At 39.6% G+C, this 27,697-nt stretch overlaps 1 protein-coding gene across 6 annotated transcripts in view; it reads right to left on the reverse strand.

Annotated features, from left to right (window-relative positions):
- SLC10A7 (solute carrier family 10 member 7) overlaps positions 1 to 27,697 on the reverse strand; it is a 203,083-nt gene that overhangs the window by 81,747 nt on the left and 93,639 nt on the right. The window contains exon 6 of one of the 6 annotated variants that reach the window (XM_075929994.1): positions 18,563 to 18,659. The exons of the other annotated variants lie outside the window; for them this stretch is intronic. Coding sequence (XP_075786109.1) covers positions 18,624 to 18,659 — 36 coding nt within the window. The 3' untranslated portion in view covers positions 18,563 to 18,623. Of the gene's footprint in view, positions 1 to 18,562; positions 18,660 to 27,697 lie in introns of those variants that run through there. 6 annotated transcript variants of the gene reach the window in all.

Raw genomic sequence — 27,697 nt, forward strand, 5'->3', positions numbered from 1 at the left:
AAGGGAAGAAAACTTATTTCCTTATATGAGACATTTTATAAAACGGTAATAAAAAGCATGAATTAGAAACTATGAAATAGTAAAGCAACCCCTCTTTTCCCCCCATATGATTTTATTTAGATTAATTATGTCATTTTTAGTCAACAAATATCTTCATCTGATCTGTTTAAAGTTTGCATATTATTTTACAAGACACATAAAGCCATTTCTTAAGTGTAATGCCAATGTATTTTAGCAAACAATTATTATTAGACTGAAACAACAGATTGATTGCTATTTATTTCGCTAACCCTACAATCATAAACCTGCTTCTCTTCTCTCTGCTAAGTGTTCTGCTGACTAATTAGCCCACCCATCTAGTACACTGTCCAAATACAGGCTCAGCAAATTTTAAACATCTGCATCACCTTTCTGAACAGCAATGTGCTCTCAGCAATTTGAAACTCAGAGATGCAAACGGATGCACTGCCTGCTCAATATGCATAAGTAATTCATATGACCATATAGGAGAGTATTTCATTCATATCTGGTGAGGAATAGGCATCAACCCTCTCCCATTTCTTTGCCAATAAAATGGCATATAATTATTAAATCATCTAAGAAGAGAACAAGATGCTTGATATCTATTCCTCAAAGATGTGAATCATTTTGTATTGAAGGGTCTGTTTCCCGTCAAATATCAATGCAAAAACTCTCATTTATGGTAATATGAAAATATGAATCTACATATTTCACATATTTATTTTTTCAAGTGCTTGTTCGCAAAACATAGACAATCTGTTATATATTATCAGCCGACGGTCAGGGCAGTGAGTGGTGTGTGTGTGTGCTATACACCCGAGACTTCAACTGCTGAGACCGGGGTCCCTTGCAGCGGGCAACCTGGAGGAGGTTGACGAGCGCCCCAATAAGTTTGCAGGGAGAGCTTATTACACTTCAGATTTTAGCTGCTAGAATCTGTGATTCCTTCGCAGCGGGCAGCCTGGGGGAGGCTGAGAAGTGCCTCAACGGATCTGCCACCTGGGAGTGACACACATCCAAACGCCCAAGCTCTCCCTATATCTGTCCCTTAAGACCGGCTGAAGTTCTTTTAAATTGTGCCTGGTTCTGTTACAGCAACTGAAGGAGTCAGGTTAAAGCTTAAACAGTTACAGGTTTATTGAGGAAGCTTATAAATCATATGGTTGCAATGGCTATTGCTCTATTTCTTAACTACTAGCAAAATATAGATCTTAAAAATGGTTACAAAGAAGATAAAGATAGAAAAACAGAAATAATAGTACCAAGTAACAGCTTAACCTTTAAAGAGCTCTAAGTCTGTGTACACTTAAGACAGAGGACCACATCCAGGTACAATTTTTACCCGCTTCTGTGCCTCTCGACTCCAGTGTGTCAGACCAGGGCCAGACCCTCAATTCCTAGGAAAGACGAAAATACGAGGTGGGCGTCCCCATAGAACCTTGGGAGGTCAAACACCTAATCCGACCAGCAGGTAGAGGGTAGATTGACACTCAAAAGTGAGTGTGCTGCTGTACCCATCTTTATACCCATGGGGTCACTTATTTCTCTTTCTTATCTGTGATGCCAAATAGTGCTGGTCTGCCTTTTGTGAGACCAGTTCTTACAAGGGAGTTGTGCACTTAATTTACACTTGTAAGAGAGAGTTGAGAGGATTCAATTGGAAGTACTGGAGATTCTTTTCTCAGTGGGGGATTCCTCTCCCAGGGACGGCTGTGTGTTCGTATCAACATGGGTGCCAGCCGGGCACTTCTCGCAGCCTCGAGCTCAGCTTATTGCCTTAATCGCTCTCTCCTCATATCTATGTTTTCAGCTTCTCAGGATCAGATGAGCCAGCATAGACTATGCTGATTTTATTGCTCCTTCTCTGCCCTGTATGCTTCGGGAACCTCAGAGAGGCAAATAAGATGGATGAGATGGGGGGGGAGGGGCTCTCTGGCTACATTCCACCCCCTGATACGACACACCACGTCCCGGGAATGCAAGATGATGGTTTGCCAGCACCTCTTGCCCACCTTGGAGGAATCTAAAAGTACCCAATGGCCTGATTAGAGGGTTCAGGATATAGGAATTGACTGGGGTCCTTTCTTAGTGCTCTATATCAAATGTGCACACAAGAGATAGCTACATTAACTAGGCATTGCACAATGCATAGGGTTATGAAGAATATATATATATATATCTTGTCTCTTACTGCAGTGTCCACTATCCATCACTCCATCTCACCAAGAAAACAGATGAACCTTGCAACACATGCTGAAAGTCAAAGGGACTGTGTCATACCAAAGATGTGAGTTGCAGAATCCAACCTCTCACATACAAAAGCCCTGCCACCTGCTCCTTTTCTTTTACACCTTGTGGCTGTTAGTTCAAATTAATTCTACTAGAAGGGTGCAAAGGGAGATATCAAAGAAGGGGAACGTGGTCTGTCCTTCAGCCAGCTCCAGCACCATTTCGGCTATTCTATTATGGTCTATACAAACAACGTGCTGTAGTTTCTTCAAGTCACTCACAGCACAGAGATTTCACCAGGAATGCCCCACATTCTCCTCACTGGGCACAGAACTCTGAATATTTCCTACACAAAGTGTGGCTTTGAGTTTCAATTTTCTTTCCTCGCTGTGCTGTTCAAACTTGCCATTAGAAGGAGCTGACTTTTTCCTTTACCTGATCTGAATGCTGTTCTTGTGCTTAAATGGTTTGCCCTGAAACCTGGATCTTTGATTCAATAACATAAGAGAACATTTCCAGAGGGGAAAACAACAAAAAAAAGGCCTCGCTCTAGGAAAGACTGCTTAAGCAGAGCAGTAAGACTACATGTCTGGGTTGAAGCCTATAAAGTGAAAAAACTTCCCTGTAGCTCTCACAAGAAAGGATTTTTTATTAGAACTTCCCACTGTCAAGATGGTGTCAAGCTCTAGTAGGTACTTCTTTCCTTAAAAAAACAAAAACATGGAAGCAGCATAATGACTTGTGCTCTGAGAACTCACTCTTCCCTTTTTCAGGGCGACAGTGCTCGGTCTGTCCTGTTTCTTGAAGTGATGTGTGCTTTAGCTAGCTGTTGTCTTAGTCCCTCCTCCAGCCCATACCAGAGGAATCACTAAAAGCTTGAATTGCTGAAAATATTGCTAGGGAGACCCTTACCTGCAGTTACCATTTGTGTGCTTACACTTTAAAAGCCACAGCCCTCTGCATACAAATCAATTAAGTTCTGCCTGCAAGCCTGGGTACACTTCTTTTGAGAGTGAGTATAATTAAGGAAGCAAATGACATGTGGCACGCACACTCTTAGCACCATATGAATTCCCCTTAGCTGGATGTCGGATGCATGTCCTAAGGCACTCAAGCAAGGCTGAATTTTAGTGAGGATTCCTAGGATTTTCTAACCAACAGGAGCATTTACTTGCATCTATCTTTGTGTTCATCACTATTCATAAACCGCACCATCCGATACACAGCAGACTGTAAACTCTGCAGGATCCATGGAATGAATCACATCCTTTTATCTACCTAGAGGCTAGATTTTTTAAATATGGTGACAAGTTTGTGCCCACTCCAAAATAATATGCAATTACTTGTAAGCTAGCTTTCTAATGCCCTGACGTGACTGAATTTGATATTAAAGAAATCAGTGTGTGTGACCTAATTACAATCTTGTATCACCTTTGTACTGGTTGTTTTGACTTTAAAAATGACCAACATTATGTAACATATATGCTTCCACCCAATACTAACTTATCCAGCTGGCAGGTTTAGTCAATAGTAACCCCCCGTATTTGGCACAAACAGTCTTAACATAATGTTAGGGACCACGCTGCTGTTGCCCTTGCTCAGATCTAATGTAAAACACAGGTCGTAGCTACTTGCATGTGAAAAATGCCATAGAACTTTCTAATCAGGAAAGGGTTTTTGTCTCAGCATTATGGTCAAATTCTAGTTTCCTGCAGGTAACTATATCCTGCCTCTTACAATTCAAAGTGTGGTTTCAATGAGAGACAGTATTATTCTTCACTCTGTGTTACAGATGTAAAATCCCATTTAATTGGTTAACAGGTTAAATGTGATGTTTAAATGGGTAACTAATTAAAGGGAGGGTGGGAGAGGAGGAAGGGCTGTTCCAGCAAGAACAGTCTCTGTGCCTCTGGTGTGCCGGGCCTGCCACAGAAGTGTTGCTCCGGCAGGGCTGGAGCGTCTCTGTCCAGAGCAGGCCTGGGGTTGCCAGATGATTGAAACAAAAATACCGAACACCACCCCCATCCAAACCCCCCCCCCCTCAAAAAAAAAAAAAAACACCGGAAAAAAATTCTGTTGAAGGGAAAAAAAGGGAGGTGGGGGAGACTTTTTAAGCCAATAAAATAAAATAAAATAAAATAAAATAAAATAAAATAAAATAGCATTAAAGCAGCATGTCCCCTTTAAGAGTAAGTGCAGGGATAGGAACAGGGGAGAAGTTGAGCACTAAGACCCAGGAGAAATCATTTCTTCCCCTAGGTCTTTTGGCTAGCAGCCATTTTGTGCCTGCTGCCTTGGGGAACCAGATAAGCATGGGGGCTGGGGTCACGGGGCTGCAGTGTTGGGGGTGGGGTGGCGTAGGGGAGTCCGGGCGCTGAGTGTTTGTAGGGTTGCCAGGTGCCCGGCATTTTCGCCTCCTGACCGGGGAAAAATTCAGAGACTACCGGACATCTCAGGTGTCTGGTATTCTCTCAATTTTTTTTTTACCAGACAGGAGGCAAAAATACCGGACTGTCCGAGTGAATACTGGATACCTGACAACCCTAGGCAGGCTCTGCGGGGCTAGAGCAGTTCCCTGCCCGCAGACGGTGGGGAGCTGCTCCAGTTAACCGTACACATCCCTACTCTAACGTCCTACATTTTTCTAAAACTTTGATGGAAACTATTTAACAGTTGTTATGATTTTTCCCTAGAAAAGGCTGCATGACAACAATGCGAAAAGTGACTGTTGTTAACAAATACAAACATAAGATTACACAGCCGCTGGGGAGCTCCATCCCTGGAGAGCTCCAGCTGGCTGGCGGCGGCTGCGGGCTAGAGGCCAAGCCCAAACCCTATAGCAGCAGGGCTGGAGCCCAATGGCAGTGAGGCTAGAACAGAGCCAGCTGGAGGGCAGGGCAGTATTCTGGAAGACTGGTAGCAGGGGACCTCCCCTGATCTAGAAAATGCCCTCTTTCAGGACAGGGTCAGGCCCCAAGGGTGCCGAACCAGGGAAGTCCAACCTGTACTTGTATATACGATACAATACATAAACGTTATACAATGTTTTGGGGGTCCCTATGGATTAAAGGCACTCTTTAACATAAGGATCTTAAAATGAAACACCCTACTTAGATGCAATGTTATAATGAAAGTAGATTTCTATAGTAAAACAAAGTGGATCAGAACTGATACATATCATAAACCTAGCTATATATATATATAAAGGTGAGAAAGCCAATATGTGTACAAAAAGAAAATTTAGTATTTCAATTTTTCCTGGATTTTTTTCCTGACGTTGTGAATCTGTGTATCTTTTTTATTAATCGTTTTACATGAGGTATAAAAACTTGTCCCCTTTCAAAAAGTTTGAAGCTTTGGAATGAGGTCCCAGTAAAAGTTTTAGAGTGTCTAGAAGCCTACTTGATCATTCCATAAAATTAAACTGCAAGAACTGTCAACATGGGGCATTTCTGAAATGTTATGTTTAAACCTGTTTTAATTTTAATATTACATCTGCTTTGCTGTTTTACCTAAAAATTGGAAAGAAAATTGAGGCAATCAGTAATAAAAAGCTGTGGCTCTCTGACTTCAGGGAGAAAAAAAACTTGTTGTATGAACATTTTTGTTCTTACTAGATGACACAGTATTTTATTCTTTCTGATAGTGTAGTTTAAAAGAAATTAAAACAAGAAAATGTACATGGAAATTTTCTGTAAAGACGTGGACTGAAGCTTTATTTTGCTTGGTTTCAAATTCAGACTACTATCATTTGGAAGAGCCTGGGGAGCCAAAAAGAGAAAAAAGAAAATTTTCCCGTGTGTCTGACATCCTGAAAAGCACAAACAGCTGCTTAATCATGAGTTACTTGTCAAGGGAGTTTAAGAACAAGGCGTTGAGTTGGCTTTCACAACCATTGTAGGTATCACTGCAGTTTGAATAATAAAACCACATATTTATCAAATACACACATACACGCACTATAACACATCTGCACAATCAGTGTTAAAATTTAATGTCACTATTATGATTCACCACAGCGGAGAAGGATGGCCTACCATTTTATTCATGTTTATATCTACAGTAATTTAAGAATTTTTGCCCTTCATTGGTGCAACTCTAAAGGTGCTGAACATCTTCAACTCCTACAGATAAAGGGAATTGAAAGTGCTCAGCACCTAGCAGAAAGGGTCCTTAATGATATGTGGCTTTAGTAATAAGGATCTGAACTAAAGATGAGGCTGTCCACTCAAATTTTTTGAATTTTGCCTATTTGTATTTAGTGACTTACGACGCAAACAAAATATTACCATTAACATTTTAAACATTTGTGGAGATATACCTATCTCATACAACTGGAAGGGACCTTAAAAAGGTCATCAGGTCCAGTCCCCTGCCTTCACAGCAGGACCAAGTACCCTCCCTGACAGACTTGCCCCTGATCCTTAAATGGCCCCCTCAAGGGCTGAACGCACAACCCTGGGTTTAGCAGGCCCATGCTCAAACCATGGAGCTATTCCTCCCCCCTTCCAATTGCCCCTTTGTTTCTTTCTCTTTTTCCTCTCCATTTTCCTCAAGTTTTCTTCTTACTGCATTCCTCGCCTCCTTCCTCAAAATCAATCTTCTTTAAAAAGCCATCAATCAGGATTTTACTAATAAAAGAAAGAATGCTCCACTGGTCTAAATCCCAATGGTCCCCCATGTGGGCTTTAATTGGTGTTAGGTCCAGTAAGACATCAAAACATCTCACTTCTCCCCCTCCATACCTTTAGGGAACTCTTGTTTATAGTTGAGGTCAGGAAACTCTCAATTCTCATTACCAATAGGAATACTGAAAAATCAAATTTGATTTCATCTTCAATCTGTTTCCTCACATTGTGAGCTGTGATGATGATTTGCAAACAAGTGACATGGCCATTATTCAACAAGTATAGAGCATCAACGTGAACATTTCCAGATTTGACAAGTAATTGCCATATTAAATACTGCACACATACATTCTCAGAAGTTGATGGCCCGTCTCTAGAGCACTCATCACAATCCGCAATAACCATTCTGGAGAAGTGACTTTTCCTTCTAAGGGTAATAACATCTGCTTACATAAAGGGATATTTTGGCACATTGTCAAGATCTTCTTTCCTCTGCCTTGCTGTCAATGCTCTAATCAGATATGCATAGCACCTAAGCAATTCCCTGGTACTCTACTAATCACAGAACAGAACCTGTGAAACCTACAGTACCACTCTTGTTTCTTTAGTCCTCGGAATTCCTATATGCTCATTTCTAAGGAATTCACTTAACACTGGTCACGATGAGCTCCTCCTTCAATGAACGCATTTAGACCCTTCCAAAGGAAACGGGTTTTGAGCATTAGTTTAGAACTGAATTTAAAAGATACCTTTTAAACACCTGAATTATCAGTATTCCAGCTAAAACGTAACCCTGTTCTTTCCCCCACAGTATATGATACAAAAAAATACTTCCAAAATATTTCTATATGAGCTTATTCACGTCTGTCTCTATACATGAAAATCAATCATCTTTTTTTAAAAGAAATCTAACTAATTATACCTGTGAGTTAAGACAAGTAAACTGTGCTTTAAATAAAAAAAACTCTTCCAATAAATGTCTGTAGTCTGACAAACAGAAAAAAATACAGCTGATTTAATAAATGAATGCTCAATCAATGATGCATTGAGGCACATGACAAAAGCAAGTCAAAATCCATTACATTCAAGAACCTCTTTTAAATTCCACTTCAGTGCACTGACCCTGTTGCTCAATGCTAAAGACTTTACAAGGTATTCGGAAACATTCAGAAGAGCTTTTGTTTTGGCATTCATTCAGCTGCACCTCACAATTAACACTGCCAGACTTCTTTCTAATCAATTATTTATTGAGATTACTAGCATATCTTTTGAGCGCCTTAACTTCACATCAGAAGTGTGCGAGGGATGACACATGCATGTGTACTTTGCAGAATAAAAGGCTGACTCTAAGCAGGTTTTAACGCTAAATGAGAACAAGGCTAAAAGAAGTGAAATCAACACTTTTAGTCAAAGTTGAGCTTCAGGCGAGCTGCAGGCAGTGCACAGCATGAGAGAATTTGGCTCCAGAAAGTGCCCATGTGTTGACAGCTGAATAAGAGTTTGAAGGCTTAATGGTAAGAAATGTTCCATCAATGATAATGTTCCACATTATTTACTGGATTTGTTACTCTCCTCAGCAGTTTTGACACAAATTCTATCTGAGAGGGTTTTATCATTAATTATCAAAATGCATTTATTACAGTTATCATGGCTAATATTTAACCTAGTCATAATGGAAAAAAGGAGGAAATAATTTAGAACATAAATCTAGAAGCAAACTGTACTAGAAATTTCAGGATGCGGGAAGTCTTAGTTTGGCAGACTAAAAAAATGATACCGACTAATTGATGCTTTTTCCTGCATAACTACTAATACAACCTAATATATTTAGGAGACAAGTAATTAATTTGATTTGTGGTAGAAGTCAGGCCTCCAATATACTAAGCACATAATGAGATGGCTCCTGTCCCAATGTGTCCAGAAATGACAAACAGACAAGGATAACAGCCGGGGCACCATTTGGGGAGCAGTAATCTCCCCCCTTCCTGAGTCTGAACCCCTGGATTTCATGTTTGAAGTCTGCTTAAATCCTAGACCTTACTCCAGAGGCAGTTCTTAAATGCAACAGTTTGGGTGATTTGCAATTTTGCCTTTGGGGCATGTAGTTTGTTCTAAAAAGAGGGAGGGACAGGGTGATTAAAAATAACAAAAGGCTTGTTATTTAGGTAATGAAGGAATGTTAGATCATCATGAAAACATTGTCCGGTGCTCCACTTACAAGATACGGCAGGGAAGCGTAGGAATGAGTGCTGTGCTGCAGGGATTTGCATTTGGAGAACTGATGTTAAACTTCTAATAAATGTTCTTGAAAAAGGGTAAACAAGGACTAATCCAAAGCTGACTGCAAAGAGTTACAAAGGGATCTCACAAACCTGGGTGACTGGGCAACATATAGGCAGATGGAATTCAGAGTTGGTAAATGCAAAGTAATGCACATGGGAAAAATATAATCTTAACTATACACACAAAAATGATGGGTTCTAAAACAGCTGTTACCACTCAAGAAAGTGATCTAGGAATCCTTGTGGATAGTTCCCTGAAAACATCTGTTCAATGGGCAGTGGCAGTTTAAAAACTAAAAAACTAACCAAATATTGGGAATCATTAGGAAAGGAATGGATAAGATGACAAAATACCATATTGCCTCTATATAAAATCATTGTATGCTCACATCTTGAACACTGTATGCTGATTTGGTCACCCCATCTGCAAAAAAGATATATTGATTTGGAAAGGGTACAGAAAGGGCAACAGAAATGATTAGGGGGTAAGGAACAGCTTCCATATGAGGGAAGTTTAACAAGACTGGGACTTTTAAGCTTGGAAAATAAATTATTAAAGGATGGAAGGTTATGTTAGAGGTCTAGAAAATCATGAAAGGTATGGAAAAATAGAATAAGGAAATTTTATTTATTCCTTCACTAACATAACCCAATTAAATTTATAGGCAGCAGATTTAAAACAAACAAAACAAGTGACAGGGGACAGATCATGATAATTGCCACGACTGTTTATTCTTGCTGAAGCACCTAACATTGGCCACTGTCAGAAGACAGGATACAGGGTTAGAAGGACCATTGGGGAGATGTTAGAAGTCTAGAAAATCATGAATGGTGTGGAAAGAAGAAATGTTATTCATTCCTTCACTCACTTAACACAGGAAGCTGACCTAATTACATTTGTAGGCAGATTTAAAACAAACAAAAATAAATTATTTTTTTCACGATCAACTAGTGGTATTCTTTGCTAGGAAATGGTGGAAAGGCCCAAACTATAACAGGGTTCCAATAAGAACAAAATAAGTTCAAGGAGGGGAAGTCCATCAATAGCTACTAGCCAGAATGGGCAGGAATGGTTTCCCTAGCTTTTGTTTGCCAGAAGCTGGGAATGGATGACAGGGGATGGATCATGATGATTGTCTTGTCTGTTTAATTCCTTCTGAAGCACCTGGCATTGGCAACTGTTGGAAAACAGGTTACTGGACTACAAGAATCTTTGGTCTGACCCAGTATGGCCATTCTGATGTTCTTATATAGAGATGAAATGTATGTACCCCGTTCTGTAACCCACTAGATCTCACTCCCCTTCCAAAGCTGAGAGAGAGCCCTGATGGGATCTGTCTCTCTCCCCAGAGTTAATAACAAAGTAAGAATACACACTAAAATCTTAAGGTTAACTAGTGTCCCTTAAGTGACTTGACAAAATGTCAGAATATGCTAATGTTAGAGCTGAGTGGGTCTAATATTTATTTAACTGTCTTTATTTTATATAGGAATAAGATACAGTCCTCCTACTAATTGCTAAGTTGTCTGCCTTAATATCCGCAAGATAGAGATGATGTGGGGCGTGTGTGTGCGCGCATGCGTGCACGTGTGTGTAAGGAATTGTTCCCCCCCATTTGGTGCTTGGCTTGTACTGAGCATGCTCAGTAACACTGCTGAAGCTGCTGTCCTCAGTCTGCCTCCCATCCTCTTATTCTCTCTCCCACATTAAGACATGCACAGGTCACCCCTCCCCCCCAAATCTGATATGATGCCCCTGATAATGGCAGGAAACTGTAGACTATTATGATTTCAATAAGCAGTCTCCACACATTAAGGCCCTGATCCCACAGAGACTTATAAACATACTTCACTAAAGTTTTGAGTTCAATGAGATTACTCTCAGTGCAAAAAACTGTTTTAAGCACATGCATAAGTAGGATGAGGGCCTAGTTGCTTACTTATTATCAACTGTTTCGTAAGGATGTTAAGTATTGTGTAATTCACTAATGGAACAATATGCAAAAATGCATCGACTATTCGATTAGTCAATAAGGCAGCACTGCCCCTTTGAAACGCTGACATGGTGTTTCAAGGGGCAGTGCGTACAGAGCCCGGGGTCAGCTCTATGCAACGTTGCTGCTTTGAAACACTGCAGCGGTACCCCCCTCACGTGGCTGCTTCTATCTGAACATCCCTAATGTTTGGCACATATTGACCAAATATGAGTATTAATGAGAGATATTATGACGGATATAAAATAAAATTTTCAAAGTGCCTAAGTGACTTAGGTGCCTGAGTCCTACTGAAAGTTAATGGCATCTAAGTCACTTTGGGCCACATTTTCAAAATTATTGTAGATGCCTAAAGATGTAGATAATCCCCTAGTGGCATTTTCAAAAGCTTCTAAGCAGTTTCTTTGCCTAACTCCTATTATGCATTCCTATTAATACCTTTTGAAAATCTAGCCTCAGGCACTTCTGAAAATTTTATCCACAGTGGCTCTGTGGATGTTTACAGAGTGTTCCATGCATAATATATATTTAAACACCACAGTTAACATCCACAAACTCGGGCTATAGTTATTATTGTAACCCTGTAAGCCAGTGCTTCTTAAACCAGTGTGCCGTGGAGAACAACAGAGTTCAAAATGGCTGCCTTAAAGGGGCAGACCTTTTTTTCCCTCCCTTCAATCACTTCTCCCCCGAACCTCCCCCTTTTCTTTGGCTCAACAAAAAATCCTTGGTGTTCCTCATTTTAAAAAAAAAGATTGTTTGGTGTTCTTCGGTCTTAAAAAGTTTAAGAAACACTGTTCTAAGCCAACAGGAGAGTGCTTTTCCATCAACATGATAAGTCCACTCCCAATGAACAATAGAACTTTCACCGACATAACACTAACACTGTACACACTAGCATTTAGGTTGGTGTAAGTTATGTCACGTGGGTGGGGGTTGCTTATTCATACACCCAAGCAACATCAGTAGTATAGGCTTAGCTCAGACCCATTATTTTATAGATTTAAAATGGAAGCTAAAAGTTTCAGCCTCAAATCAAGCACTGTATTGGAGTTTTACAGATTAAAGTATCCCATAGTTATCAAACCTGCTTGACAATCTGCAGGATAACAATGAAAAGATCTATATCTAGAGCTATACCTAGAACCAACAATTTGCCGATCTAGATATAAACTTTAATGTTCAGTTAATATTTACAGCTTTCTTACAAATTTTTTTGTCACAAAGCGCTTATTTGTCAAAACAAACTCTTCAGCCAAATGTATCAGTTTCAACATCACTTTCATTAGGAAAGGATTCTGAGGTTCAAAACAGAATTCTTTATCTGGGATGAAGGGAGCAGTTGGAAACTCCAAGCCCTGAGCAACAAAGTAATCAGAACAATCACCTGGGAAGTGGCTCAGGTCACCAATGGCACCTGTTCCTGGCTAGATGTGGCATGGCATTTCTCTCTCTCCACTGGGGTCTGTTCCATCTGATGGCTCTGCTTTGGCAGTAGACTCTCACTTCCTGAGAAAAAATTCAGCATTTTGGTGAATTTTTCCCATTCCGTATTGAACTGGGAAGTTGTACAGCTAGAGGGGCAAGTACCAGTACATAAGCCAGGGGACTGTGTCCTTCATGGCCTTTAACCACTCTAGTTTCATGATCAGCAACAAGCTTGAATGGATTTCCCTCAGGTATTATCAAAAAGATTCCACTGTGAGTCCTTCAATTTCTGTTGTTAAATATGACTGCTCCTGAGGGAATGTTTGTCATTCAGAGTACCAAGCATTCTTTTCCATTTGTTTCCTGGGACAATGCTGCACTCAGTCCCAATTCTGAGGCATCAGTTTGTATTTTGAGAAGTTGGAACTAAACTGGACAGATTCGATGTACAAGTGGTGCTACTACCCTTAATTAGATTTGTGAGGGTGGGCTACTATAATAAAAAACCCTAGCACAAACTGACTGTAGTAAACTGTAAGCCTCAAAAATTTTCAGACTTGTTTTTTTATGGCTGGCATTGGCATATTTTGAGGGCCTGGACTGTCCATGATGGGTCAGACTAGGCCTTTTCTCCATTCAAATCCTATGTACGTGGTCTCTTCTTTCCCAATCTTGCACTTTACTGAGTTTGCAGTTAGTCAAGTCCCCCATAGGGACTGAAGTACAGTGGTTACCTATGCCAGATGTTCCTCCTAATCTCAGCTGTAGCTAAAGAGGCTGCTGCATATGAGCCAAGTCATTGAAAAACTTTATCAATGACCTCTGGAATACTGCTGGGGCACTATGGAAGTCAAAGGGTGTAGTCCTAAATTGACAGAGGCCAAACAGTGTGGCAAAGGTAGCTTTCTACTGTGATTCTGATGTGAATGGAATCTGCCAGTAGCCATTCCTTTGGTCTAACATGGTGATATATAGTGCTCATCCAGCTGATCTAATGCCTTCTTTACTCACATCATGGGATAGCATCCAATTTGGAAACAGAATTGACCAGCTTTGGGATCAATATGACCAGGCTTTGCCATTCTGCATGCACTGTTGCTGCTGCTGAACTGTCATATGCTGCAGCTTCCAGGGCTCATTCATTTAAGAAGATGCTCTAAGGTCCATATTGTCTGACCTATCAACCCAGGCCTCCAAGTCTAGAGTGTATGACCTTCTGAATCAGTCTGTTCTCCCACTTCTGCAGGGGCAGGAAGGGTATCTCCATTCTCCATCACATGTGAAAGGATTGGCTCACCCTGGTGCCTCCTCATGGTTGAGTATGGCATGGTAGTTCTGGTCTGCCATTGCTGGCTTCTCCAGCTGAGTAGAGGCTTGCCTCTTCCTGTGATTTAGCCCTCTGGCAAGATCATGTCAAAGTCCCACCTTTTCTGCAGTAGTCCATAAATAAAAAGCAAAAGGAATTAAAGCAAACTGAATAAGGAGAGCAGGATGCGTCCCTCTCAGAGTGTAGCAGGAGCAAAAGCAGGCCCCCCTTCCTACCAGGAGAGATCTTCAGACAGCTGTTGTTGGGAAATTCCTGTTTTCCCCCTTGGTCTTTTCTCAGGAACTGAGAGTTGAAAAGTTTATTTTCTTCCCTGGTCTGTTCACAGGTGAACTGTTCTGTTTCCTTTTGAACTCCTCTTCCAACTTGCAATACCTTGCAGGTGCGGCAGAACAGTGCTGGGAGAGTCAAGAGCAACTCCTTAATCCCTTGTTGTCCAGTCCTTGCTCTTCCAGAAGAGGAGGTTTAGGAAACTTTTTTTTTCATGATGGAGGTCCCCGAGTACAGTTTGTAATTGTTTCATGATACCCCACAGTGGTTTCAGACAGGTGATCATATGGACGTGCAGTCAGATATTTGTTTCCTGTACTGAAACAGGTTCTCAGGGTGTTTGGGTGGCTCAGTCCAAGAAATTATCTACTTATCTGCTAGAGTGTCTTTATTTTGTGTGGATAATTTAAAGCGTGTTAAGGTGTATCCCAGATTTTCTTCACAGAATATAATCTATAGTATCTGAGTGCTTGGATGTAGACAATAGATTTCTTGGTATGCTTGTGATGGTTACTGAATCTGCAAAGATAAATGTGGGGTATGTATCTGGGTTTTTTTAATGTAATCTTTAGGGCACCAATGCATAAGCTGACTGTAATGTCCAGGAAGTTGATATTGGTTTAGGAGTGTTCTAGAAAGAGTTGTTGAAGTTGTCGCAAATTCTTTCCCAAGCTCCCGCTTTTAGAATTCAAACAATCTCCACTCCCAACCTTGGAAATCTTATCAGCAGAAGCAAGTTCCCCATCTTACCAAAAACTGTGATAACTCTCAAACCAGCACCCACCAATTCCAAGTAGCACTAGTCCCTGCCTTAAGAACAAACACAAAGCTTGCATCTCTACAGCTAAGATAATCCCTATCTCCCACAACACAGATTTCAAGATCCCTGGTTCCTATGCATGCATATCATAACATGTGGTGTGCATCAGCTGTAGTGTACATGAAATCTCTACACTCTTGAATAAATAGACAGAAAAATTATGAACAAAAAAACCATTCCATCTCAGATAGGCAAAACATTCTATCACCCATGGGCATTTTCACAAAACGATCACACCATAACTGAGTTCTCAGTCCTTGTTCTCAAAAGAAACCTGCACAACTCCTTCAAAAGTCAAGCTCAAGATGCATAAATTCATAATTACGTTAGACACGAAGAATCATGGGGTCAATAAAGACACTGGATTTATGGCCTACTATTACAGCCATGCGTAGCCCACAAACTCTTCTTTGTTTGACAACTACAGAGACATTAATTGAGTCACCTTTATGGCCCCTTGCAACATGTTAACTCCTTATGCTAAACAATGCGTTCCTTATATTTAGCTGTGACACTCTGAGTACCTTTTCCGGACTGAAGAACTTGGTGCAAGCTCAAAAGCATGCCTCTTTCACTAACAGAAGTAGGTTCAATAAAAGATATTCCCTCATCCACCTTGTCCTCCTAATACATCAATGGGTAACCAAGGCTAGTGAGTGGCCCTCCTTCATCTCAGCGGGCCATGAGATTATCATAACCAAAATGGTCTCCTAGATAGGTTCGTTTTACTAACTGCACTTGCATACCTAGAATTTGCAGGGTGTGCCGACTAAACCATAGCAGCACTATGATTGGATGCAGAGGGTGCACATGACTCTCACAGTCAATATTGTATGTAATCAGCATGTACGTCATTTCATGTACCCTTGGCTTTACATGTGTCTCACTTTAGTAATACTGGTAGGAAAAAAACCAGTGGAATCTGGCAACCTTGTGCGTGGGAAACAGAAAATGTCCTGCAGGCCACATGTAGAATCTTGATGAGCTGCATGCAGGCTGCAGGTTGCCCAGCACTGTTCTAATATCTCAGGACCAGCATGGCTACAAACAATACATATGAATTGGTATGGTTTATATCCTGAAAACATCAACTAGCCAGATTTGACCCAAGGAAACCAATGGGATTTCCTTCACAGCAGTAACCAGTAGACTATGTATTCTGCAAGATCACATGTCAATTTTCTAATGGAAAATATCTGTGTTGTTTTTAAATGACCCTTTATTGTAATATTTCTGTAAGAATTTATCATACTAAAATTGAGTATTTTGTTTCTCAGAAAAAACAATAATGTGATCAGACAGAACTCCCAATGAAGTCTGTGGGGATTTTTTTATTTTGAATAAGATCTGAACACAAGTAGGAGTTTTGTAATGGAAAACAGTATAGGTCAGGAAATGTGAGAGTTGTTGTATGGAACTACAACGGATGGTTTATTTTTACTGTTGCTCAGTAAACAGTAAAAAACAGGAAACTGCCTGGTAGGCCTATTTCAATGATTGCTCTTATAAGCTTTCCTTTTCAAATTCACCAACATCTGTAAAAGAGATTAAGTGATGCCGCTAAACACTCTGTTTCATTGTGCATGCAACTATGTCCTCACGGTGCCTCTAAAATTCTAAAAACAAGAAATATCAGTAGTTGATTATCACATCCAATAGGAAAACAAATGAGGTGGAGCAAGGGACATGTCACAAAAAGGTAGATGGAAAAATGTTGAACTGCCAACAAATTTAGGGAAGAAAAAAAACCCGCTCTCAAAAACAATTTACAAAATAATTTCCTTTTTTAAAAAACACATTTAATAAACTGTATGTCAGAGTAAACAAAACCTCAGAAGCTTGAAGAAAGTTTCTTAAAAATCAATTAAAATGAAGTCACAGGGAGTGGTGGAAAATTGTTTCTGGCAGTTATTTGATATAATACAGTTAATATTTCTAGTCAGACAAATTAACACAATTTTGCCACTGCAGTTTTACAATCGCACAATGCATAATCTCCAGGGATTTGTTCTAAAAGTCAAAGCAATATATTCTTTGTGCACAAAAACAGCCATTTACTTATCAAATCTACACGCCACAAATAATTCAAAACCCATAAAATGGTTGAAATCATTGTTTGAAGGTCTGAAATTAACTTGCTAATGAGTTTATTCTTAAATCCCATCTACTACTGAAGACTAACTATGAAGCTCTTAGATAGAAACCTATTTATTTATTCATCTGTATAAATAGATATGCTTTTATTTCATACCTGTCCGCCTATCTGTACAATTTGTTTGGTGCCACATTGATATTGATTGAAGGAAATTCAGGATAGGCAGTGTCAGCTTTTATTCCTATAGGGAAACCAGTGAGCTGAATGGCAAGGCATTTAAGGTCAGATTAGGATTCATCTTGCTGTTTCGCTATGTTAAATTCGTATAGAACAAAGGTAAGAAATAGTAGCCTTTGCAGGCACACAAACAGCAGCACTTCAACATTTTGTTTTTCACCCCTCTGTTGAGGGCTGGGATTATACATATTTGCAAGGAAATTGTTCTTTCTGCACCTTCTTCACATATTAATTTATTTAATTTTGATGAAGGGGGAAAACAGCATTTTCTTAATTACTTCTTGATTTACACTTTGCTCTCTCCTCGTCCTGCCACAAATAATCATAGAGAAAGCATCTATACACAGTGACACCAGAAGCAACTTTTGGGTCTTTAGCAGCCTATTTCGAAGCTAATGCTTACACAGGTTATCAACTTCTCATCTGGTCCTTTTAATTCAGAAGTTGCTACAGTTCTAGGTCTGAATTCTCACTACGGTTTGTCCACATGGACTTCAAACAAGGAGATGAAATTAAAAGTAAAAGGGCTTATCTTTACAATTGTGGGCTTTGTTTGCACATGACATTCCATCTGGTTGTGAAAACTGCAGAAGAGCACATTAAACTGTCTTTCATGTGTGCAGAGAAGTGGGTAAGAAAGAAGACGGTGGGCTTATTATATCCAGAGGTCACTGCACAGTACAGGTAATTGGAATGAGTAGCAAATACCAGAACTGGGCTTTTGCCTGCTGCTGCTGGAGAGAAGTGTTTAATATTAAAAAAAAAACAACCTCATTGTACTATTCGGTGTTTGGTGGGTCATCTGCGAGGAACTCAGTAAGAAACAGCAGAGTTTCTAGCTATCCAAGGACTTCAAGAAATGCACTTCCTCTAGGGCACATCATCTGCCTCAAAAGCCCAAGGTCCACAACAATGGCATGTGTGTGAGAAACCCAAGAGGTCTTGCTGGTTCTTTGTTACTGGGCTTGTACATGTTGGAAATCTACCCACTTTGATCAAACATTAAGGATGCTCTGGCATTGTTGAGCAAAGTTCCCTTTGTTTGCATGGCATGGTTTTCCTGTGTACATCCATGAGAATTTGACCTTAACAATCTTAGAGCTAAATGCAAGATTGATAATATTAAATATAAAGCCAGCCAAAAATGCTTAGTAACTATGATGCATCTTTCCTACATGCAGCATTAGGTCATAAACAATGCAATGCTTGAATAATTCATAGAAGCCAGAAGAACTTAAAGAAAAAAAGATTTATTGTGACCGATAGTACATTATGAAGGGAAGAAAAGGTCTCTTCTAGTGTCTCCAAAGTTCTGTATGTGAAAAGGTTACCTATGGAAGAAAGTCACTTTTAGAAACCACAAACCTTTACTTGTGCTACTACTAAACATTTTAGATTATTAAAATCTATAAGTTTTTTAAGTCTACTTCAGTTTAACTAGTTGTATTTTTGCTTTATTTGCTACATTTCTCTCAGGATGGAAGAGGAAAACAGACCCATCACTTTCACTTCTGTTTATAATGCATTTCTAGATCAATTTCACCTTTTAAGTTCTCACACACTAACAATGATACAAAATTTGGGTTGACAAACAAAAGGAGAATATGTATTTGTTTATAAAAATGTTTCCATTTGAATTAAAAATATTTATGGAGACTTTTGTAAATTCTCTCCTTGTTTACACAAAAAGTTATTTTTTTCATCTCCCTTCTAACAGAGCTTGAAGCTTTGAATGAAAAAAATTATTTTTCCTTCTATTGTTGGGCGAAAGAAAGCTATAATGGCTGATGGTTCTGTGATAAAAACAAATGTATTTGTATTGCACATGGAAGAGTTTTTAATGATGCTTTGTCAGCACAGATAATCTAGGCAGCGCTCTCTCTCTCTCCTTCTCTCTCTCTTTTTAACTAACTCTCAGAAACATCACGGACTAACATCATTAACTTAAGATCCAGTTACCGTAATAATCTTATATCTTAATTTAACATTCTGTTTTCAGAAACAGAACTTAGTAAACAACCCTGCATACAACCTTTAACACAATGTTAACAGGTAGCATAGGTACTTTCCTTTGATGTTTGTTGTGAAATATGATTCAAAGATGCTGTTTAGTTCATCTTTGTTACATTTGTGTTTCTCTCTCAAATGTTACATTAAAAAACAAGTCTAAGCTTTTGGGATAAACTGTAAAATGGTATACACATAGCATATGCACACATCTTGTGCATTTATGCAGCCATTCTTCAGCTAATGCAAATTGTGAAGAGTGCACAAACATTACTTGGAAATCAAGAGATACTGCTGAAATAATAAACCAGGAGATTTTCCAAGGGGAGCTAGGCATCCAACTTTCACAGAATGGGAGTTGAACATTTATACCTTGAAAATCTACACCTACAGCAGCTACTGTGTAATTCTGGAGTTGAGAAGAGGTTGTTTATTATCGTATTCCTTTAAATAATCTTATGCAAATGAGAATTGTGATTATAACTCGTAAGACACTATTCATTTCTAAAAAGGAAGAAGGGGACAGCCGCTTAACTGGTGCAAAATAATAAAAGGAAAAGAAACATGAAACAAAGTGACATCTATATATACATCAGTAAGTTTTATTTCACTTTTCTCTTAAAGTGGTAAGAGGGAGCTTACTGAGGAAAAAATCTGTTCTGCTTCTTTGAAGGGCCACCATATAAAAACTATAGGGTGATGACATGACTCAACAACAGAATCATGGACATGTAAATCAGAATTCAAATCACCTTGATTTCTGAAGCTGGTTAACACAAAGAAGATCAAAATGACATTTGAAATGTTAAATTTGGAGAAAGGAAGGTGGGGGGACACTTCCAGAGCTAGTTGGGTTGCTAATAGAATGAAGCTCAATTAGGCTACGTCTAGACTGCAGGCTTCTCGTGCAAGAAGCTTTTTGCGGAAGAGCGCATCCACATTGCAAAAGCATACTGAAAAAGCAATGCACTTTTGTAAAAGAGAGCATCCAGACTGCATAGACGCTTTCTCGAAAGGAAACTCTGATTGCTATTTACAGAATGGCCACCAGGCCACCTGTGCTGTTTTCGAATTGCCTCTTTTTGTGCAAAAAAACCCTGTTCCCCGTCCACACACGGCTCTTGCACAAAAAGGAGTTATTCCTTGTAGAAAGAGGAATGCCTATTGCGCAAAACCCCCTCTCCTCTTTCAATTTTTTTGCGCAAAAACACGCTTGAGGTGTGGACACTTTGTGAGTTTTTTCACAAAAACTCTGTAGTATAGACATAGCCTTAGGGATTAAGGACTACTTCGGTATCTTCCATATCTAGAAATTAATATCTGCTTCCTAACTATTTGGTCAGACCAGCCTGAAATACTGTTCCTCTCCCTTTTGTCACGAAGGAAGATATGCTCAGTTCTCAAACTTTCAACTCTTTTAAGTCGTTGATTCAAAGTTCCTTTCAGAGATGTTTGAGTTAATGAGTTTAGCTGGGTGAAGTTACATTAACATTTCCACAAAATATCAACTGTACAAAATCCTCCCTGCCCCTACTCCATTACTAAGGTAAGGTGAGCCCACCACAGTGAGCTTTCCAAGTATTCAGATGAGGTATGTCATAGTTTCATTTCTATAACAGAGATGCTATTATCATATATGATTTGGGCTGAGGGGACCACAGCATATTTTCTTCAATAATGGTCACTTTCTAACCAGAAGATTCCGCCCTAAATTTATCAGCACTAAGTCATCAGCAAGACACTAGCTAGAGCCACACACCAAACTGCTGCTACAGTAATGCTAATATAGCTGCCTCTCTCTTAATTGTAATTATGTAAGTAAATTCTGTTACTGATGTACATATAGTGCACCTATTCATAAGTATTACTGGTGTCTCCACAGCCAGTGTTTTTAAAAGTATATAATCTGATACCTATATTAGAATGATTACCAAGTTCTGCTGCCAGATATGTTTATCTCCCCCTAAAAATCAACGGAAGTCACCGATGACATCCAAAGGCAGAATTTACTTGATCATATACTACAAACACTTTCTTGGGAAAATGTGAAAACAGTTCTTGAGGTTCTAACTGTTGGTGTTATGCCAAAAAAATACAGACAATCATAGCAGTACTTCTTTCAACCTCTCGTACAAAGTACATTAGAACTGTTTGATCACATATTTTATGCACTCTCACATCCAGTGAATACAAATTGACGATCATGCCCTTTGCTCTAGCATTATGAAATGGCATAATAAAGCACAGATTCTTCTATCTTAACTGTTGCCCAAACTGCATATGGAAAACTGCAGATCACCAACCAGTAATTAAAAGAATGAATAGAAGATTGAATATTTTCAGTTTCAAAAAATGCTTTTCTTGTCCATCATCTTAGTCAGCTCCCTCATTTTAAATCCAACCTGTACAAGTAAAAGTTAGAGTAGGAATATTATCAGTGTAACTTAAAAGAAATAATGACACAAACCCATATTATTTAACATTATACTGGGAAATAGTTCCTGCCATCTGCATCAGAATCACCAGTAACCATGCTTTAAGAGACTTATAGCCAACTTTTTAAGTCAAATAAAATGAGACTTTTAAAAAATGTATTGTTATAGGCAACTCCTTTCATTACTGCTCCTCAGTGGAACTACAAGTGAGCACTGCTGAGTGCAGGATGCTTTTCTCCTCTTTTCTCTTGGAGGAACCAAAGAAGTACAGACCAAAGTAGTATCAGGGCCTCTTGTGGCATGGGACCTGGGCAACTGCCCTGCTCGCTACCCCGATGCTGTTCCCAGCTTATACATATTGAAAAAGAGTTGTTGTAGCACTGCTGAACTGTGAAGTTTTTATAGCACGTTGGTGGGGAGCTCAAGAAAAAGATTGAGAATCATGGCTTCAGAGGATCCTTCTCTTCCTTTCATCCAGTTTCCTGTAGTGGCTCTTCAATATTCAGTCCTTGGTTTCATTTTTTACTTCACCAATTCTGTGGATAATCATATCCACAAACACAAGCTAACCTACCACCTCTAGGTAGACAATTCAACAGAATGGTTTGTCTGCTCTAGGGATATTAAATTGCAGTTATCTAATTGTGCATCGACTACACGATTAGTTGATAAAGACCGCTCTGCAGAGCCACAGCGGGGGTAGCTCCAGGAGCTGGCTCCAGAAGCCCCCTGCACTACAGTTCTGCATTTTAAATGCTCGGCAGCTCTTAATTGCATTTAAAATGCACAGACACCGCGTCCCAGACCAGTGCGACTTGAGTATAGCAGCCTCTGTCCACCGCGAACAGAGGTTGCTCCGGCACCAGTCCCCCCATTCACGGTAGCCAGGGCTAGCCATATCCAGGGGCTGCTGCCGGTGTAGTCTGCCCTATGCATCCCTGTTTCCTCTGATAGAGGCAGCGAGGGGAAGGGAGGAAGCACCGTGGAGCTGGTAGTGGGGGATAAACCGGCTTTTAAGCTGGCTCCCCCAGCACTGGCTCCTGTTTCACCCCCTTGCCCTGTTCAGACCCATGCAGAATGCTGCTGCAAAGATCATGTTCCAATCCAGTCACTCAGAACATATCATCCCTGTCTTTGAATCCCTTCATTGTCTCCCTCTTCTATTCTGCATCTAACATTTCAATGCCCTTGATAACCTAGTCCCATCTTCTCTTTCTTCTTCAATTCAGTATCAGAAGATCAGCTCTCACCTCTGGTCATCCCACAATGCCAGCATCCATTGCTTACCTGCTAAATTTTCATATAAGCACCTCCATACTTTCTCCCAAGTTACCTTGGCATGCTTGGACTCTCAAGTCACTGAGTAATGTAATCTAGTTTCAACAAGGATGAGACCAAAATCTCCTCCTCCTACTTATGGCACTGTGGACCACAACCTTTCACTTTCTCTCATATTTCTAAGTGCTTGGTTTGAAGAAAAGAAGGAACCTTACACGCAAGTGTTATAGAGTGTAAGGCCTGAAGAGGCCACAAGATCATAGAATATGACCTCTATCATAGGCTACCAATACCATCCAGCACCTGCACATCAGATGAAAGGTAAGCACTAATTATCTCCACCAAGGTTCACACAGAGAAAGGAATATACTTATTAAAGGGTTTTCCTAACAGACTCAAGCCCCGGCTACTAACACCACTAGGAAAAAGTCTCAACACAAGACTCTTCTTGTAACTTAAATAATTACATATAATTTAATAAAATCTGGTATTTAAATTTTATTTATACTAGTTTCTGCTGAAACCCTTAGAATAATAATATCAAAACAATCCTTATGCAGGAGACTAGAGCAGCACGTTTCATACATGCCTTTAAGATGTGGGGATTGGGAGGAGAACATTTGAAATGTGCAATTCTATGTTAAAATTTCTGGATAAAAGTGCTACCACTGATGCTGTCATAACCATGAGGCCTGGCCAGCAGCCTGGGGACTAAGGGGTTAACTATGTTTCCTGGCTCTAGTCAGGTATCTGGTCAGCCAATAGTAATGCAGGTAGGGATTTCAAACTGGGACAAAGGAATTTTTAACTTTTCCCTCCTTTCTCTGAGTCAGAGCGGTTTTCTTCCAGGTAACAGGGAGATGGGAGGCTGTCTCTCTCTCTCCAAGAAAAGTCTCCTCAAAATGTGTAAGTAGGGCAAAGTTAGATCATCCATCAGGCTTTATTGTTTTCCTGGTTTGGGAATGTGGAAATGAGGTCTGTGCTGTTAAAAGTGGGTGCTTCCTCTTTTTTGTAACTAAGTCCTGAGCCCAGGGGATTCCCCTGAGTATCTAGATTAATTGGTGGCTCTTTTCAGCTAGCCACGTTGTAATGCTAGCAACTATGGTATTATCTGATAATAAAAGTTGTTTCTTTTTTTTTTATTAACCTGCTATTGGTTCATTTCTGTGTCCTGGAAAATCTGTCTGTGGATATCCGCATGCCTCTGACTAGGGGACAGCTACCACAAATGGCAGTTTGTATTTTCTCTTTTCTTTTTCAAGCTCTTTGGGGAAAAGAGCTTGAGGTACCCCCTGAGGTCTTTAGGGAGGAGATTTCCCAGGGGATCTTTTCCTTGGTTGCTTGTAATACGTGGGTGGTGGCAGCAGATTTTATTCTCCAAAGTCTGGGTATAAGGATTTTGGAGGAGTTTTTTGTACCAAAGCCTGCAGAGATCAGGTTTTGGGGTGCTTTTGCGAGGTTCCAATTCTGCATTCATTGTGCCAGAGTGGGGAACAGCCTTGACAGATGCCAACACATTATAACGGAAATAATGTTAAGTTTGTGTGCTTCATCGTACTTTGCAGAGGAACTGGCAAACAGAATTTGAAGAGTAGTTTTGTCTTGTTACATAAGACAAATGCAGTCTATATGACATCACTAAATATAAACATTACACTGTGTGAAAGAAAACAAGCTCTATCAACAGACGATTTGAGAAATAAAAATCATTGCAAAATTATGTCCAGTCAACTCAAGTGTCAGAGACAAGCATTCTACATGTTTTTAGTTTTATCAAATAGTTGGTCAGTTGTCAAGGATGTGGGAGGAGGGGAGACGCTGTATAAAGTGCAAATAAAGTCTTCTCTTGTGAAAGTCAATACTTCATCTTAAGCTGAGAAAAAGGTCCCTTAACATCCCTAACTACAATCAGTAATTGTCATTAAAAGCTCTCATTATACAGAGTAAGTGTAATTAGAGCATCTTGCCCTCACAGGGTACAGCACACAGAGAATGCTGGAGGGCTTCATAAATTAGTGCCAAATCAGTCTCCTTCTCTCCACCATGCAATCTGCTGTGAGACAGTGGAAATGCTGTATTTACACATGTGAAATCAAGAACCCACTGGCCACTACAAAATTAGCCTAAGCACTAACTACAGTTGTGTGAAAGATTCCCTATTTCATTATATCTTAGAAATAAAAGAGATAAAGTTTGCCATCAATAACACTGAACATACCTGCTGAACCCTGCAGATTCCAAGGCATTAATAATTCAAAATCTTGTGGGATTTTTGTCATGGTGGAGACTTGTCTGCAAACGGAGCTCAGGTGATGTTCAATAAGATCTATTCCAGTATACACACACAATTGCTACATTTGTCATGATGCAAGAAAAATCGCTATTCTTAAAATTTTCAGTTTTCTTTTCTTTTTTTAAGTTTACACAATAAAACCTCTGGGGATGTAATAAAAATCCCAGGTCCTAAATATATTGTCATTTAAATCTTACTAAATAAGTTTCTCTTTCTCTCCAAAATGAGACTCATGCACATGATTTTTATCTTCACATCATAAAGTGCAAATAGAATGTGCACAAAAGAGTTGGCTGATGGCAATCTTGACTATACAACGTGATATAGGACCTTCTTGCAAGGGCAAAATGAATAGCTCTGCATATAAGACAGGCAGCTAGATGTACAATTAATGGATTACTGGGCATAAATACCTTTTGGATTATAGCTTAGTCTCTGGTGGGCATAACACATGTCCTCTTTTGAGATATTTGTTTAACTCTTGCAAAACACATTTTAAAATCATTCCAAAAATGGCCACACATTTGATGATAATCATATTCCAGTATCAATAGTATAAGTACACATGGATGTGATGTGTAAAAGGGAAGTCAAATCCCTCGGCGCCATTGATTCCCCTATGAGGGGCACGTACAATATACATACATTGCTAATGCTTAGATATATTTGCTATTTGTATAGGAGTAAGACATGACAAAGGTCAAGGCCTGTCACAGGTAATAACTTATAATAAGGAGACGAGGGGAAGTGAAACCAGTCTTCTGTTAAGTGGAGATATGGATAGATTCCACATCCTTTAAACTTGTGACCGGCTCAAGCAGGAAAGGGAAAAGGGAAGTATGGCTCGCCCATTGTTCAGCAAAAGTGAATGAATGTAACACAGCTGTAACCGCAAAGTCAGCAAGTAGGCACTGTATTTAACCTCATTTGGAAAATTAACCTGACCTATAGGAATGCTAAATGTCAAAGATGAAGTAACCTATCATGTTAAGGCACCTAAACCAGGAAAGATGTGAACCCTATAAAAACCCCTGCCTATGAGATGTTGGGGGTCGGCTCTGCTTTGAACATTGAGTTCCTTAGCCGTACCTTGGTTGCAACCAATAAACTTGAGTTGGACCCAGCCTGAAAGTGTGACTCTCTTCTTGGGGTAAATCAGACTAGCCTCCAAGGGGACGAAACTAGCAATTTATGCAACAGATGTAAATCAGGGGTTTTCAAACTCTGGGTTGTAGCTTATAAGGACAAGCTGCTAGCTGGCTGTGAGATGCTTTGTTTACCTGTGCCTCCACAGGTCCGGATAATTACAGCTCTTATTGGCCACAGATCGCCATTTCCAGCAAATGGGAGCTATGGAAAGCAGTGTCCCAGACTGCATCACTTTCTACAGCTCTCACTAGCTGGGAACAGTGACCTACTGCCAACGGAAAATGCGATTGCCCATACCCGCAGAGGTACAGATAAAGAAAGTATCTCGCAGACAGCCAGTGACTTGTCCTTATAAGTCACGACCCTATGTTTGAAAATCCCTGGTCTAAATCATAGTTACTGAGAAGCAAAGGGGATTCCCTTTACAAAGTTAAGCACTACATAGTGCACAGTTTTAGAAATAATTCAGTAAATGGAAAAAATAAGTGACCAAAAAGATAATTTTATTTTAACGTCACAATATAGGCTTAATGTCTTATCTTTAATACTGAATAGCCTTTTTACCTATAATTTAAAACAATCCATATAAAAACAGAGGAGAGTCTCCATAAATTTAACAAGAAACAGAGTGCTTCTGAGTTCAGTTCAAGAGATTTATCTAAATGTCATAAAAAAGCACAATATTTTTTCCTCAAGAGTGACAAAAGTTCATTTTTTAAACAGTATCTACTCTGTGGTTAGTAACTGAAGTGTTATGTTCATATTTAATATTAAACATGCTGTATTATTTCATCTCACCCAAACATACTTATACCACACTAACTCAGAGCATTTGAAAAACCATTTTAAACAGGTCTTGCGCTTCAAATGCCAAAGCCAGACCACTTTTCTGGTTATGGTAAACAAGGACCTGCTCTGTTTTCACAAACAGATGTAATAGTCAATTGAGAATGGTTGTGGAAGGTCTCAGGGGACCAGAAAATAATTTTAGCAACAAACAACATAAACAACATCAGTTTTACATACATTATGTGAGAATCTTGTGCTAAATGTATCTTAAGTAGAGTTAGCAACATAATTGTGCTCTTGATGATTCAATTTATTATAATCATTTTAATTTTGAGATCTAAAACAGAGCAGACCAAAAACACAGATTATCTTGTCATTAAATAACGATTGTTTGGTACTGCAAGGATTTGTGGTGCAA

Source organism: Pelodiscus sinensis, chromosome 5 (assembly GCF_049634645.1).
Source record: "Pelodiscus sinensis isolate JC-2024 chromosome 5, ASM4963464v1, whole genome shotgun sequence".
Classification (NCBI taxonomy): domain Eukaryota; kingdom Metazoa; phylum Chordata; order Testudines; family Trionychidae; genus Pelodiscus; species Pelodiscus sinensis.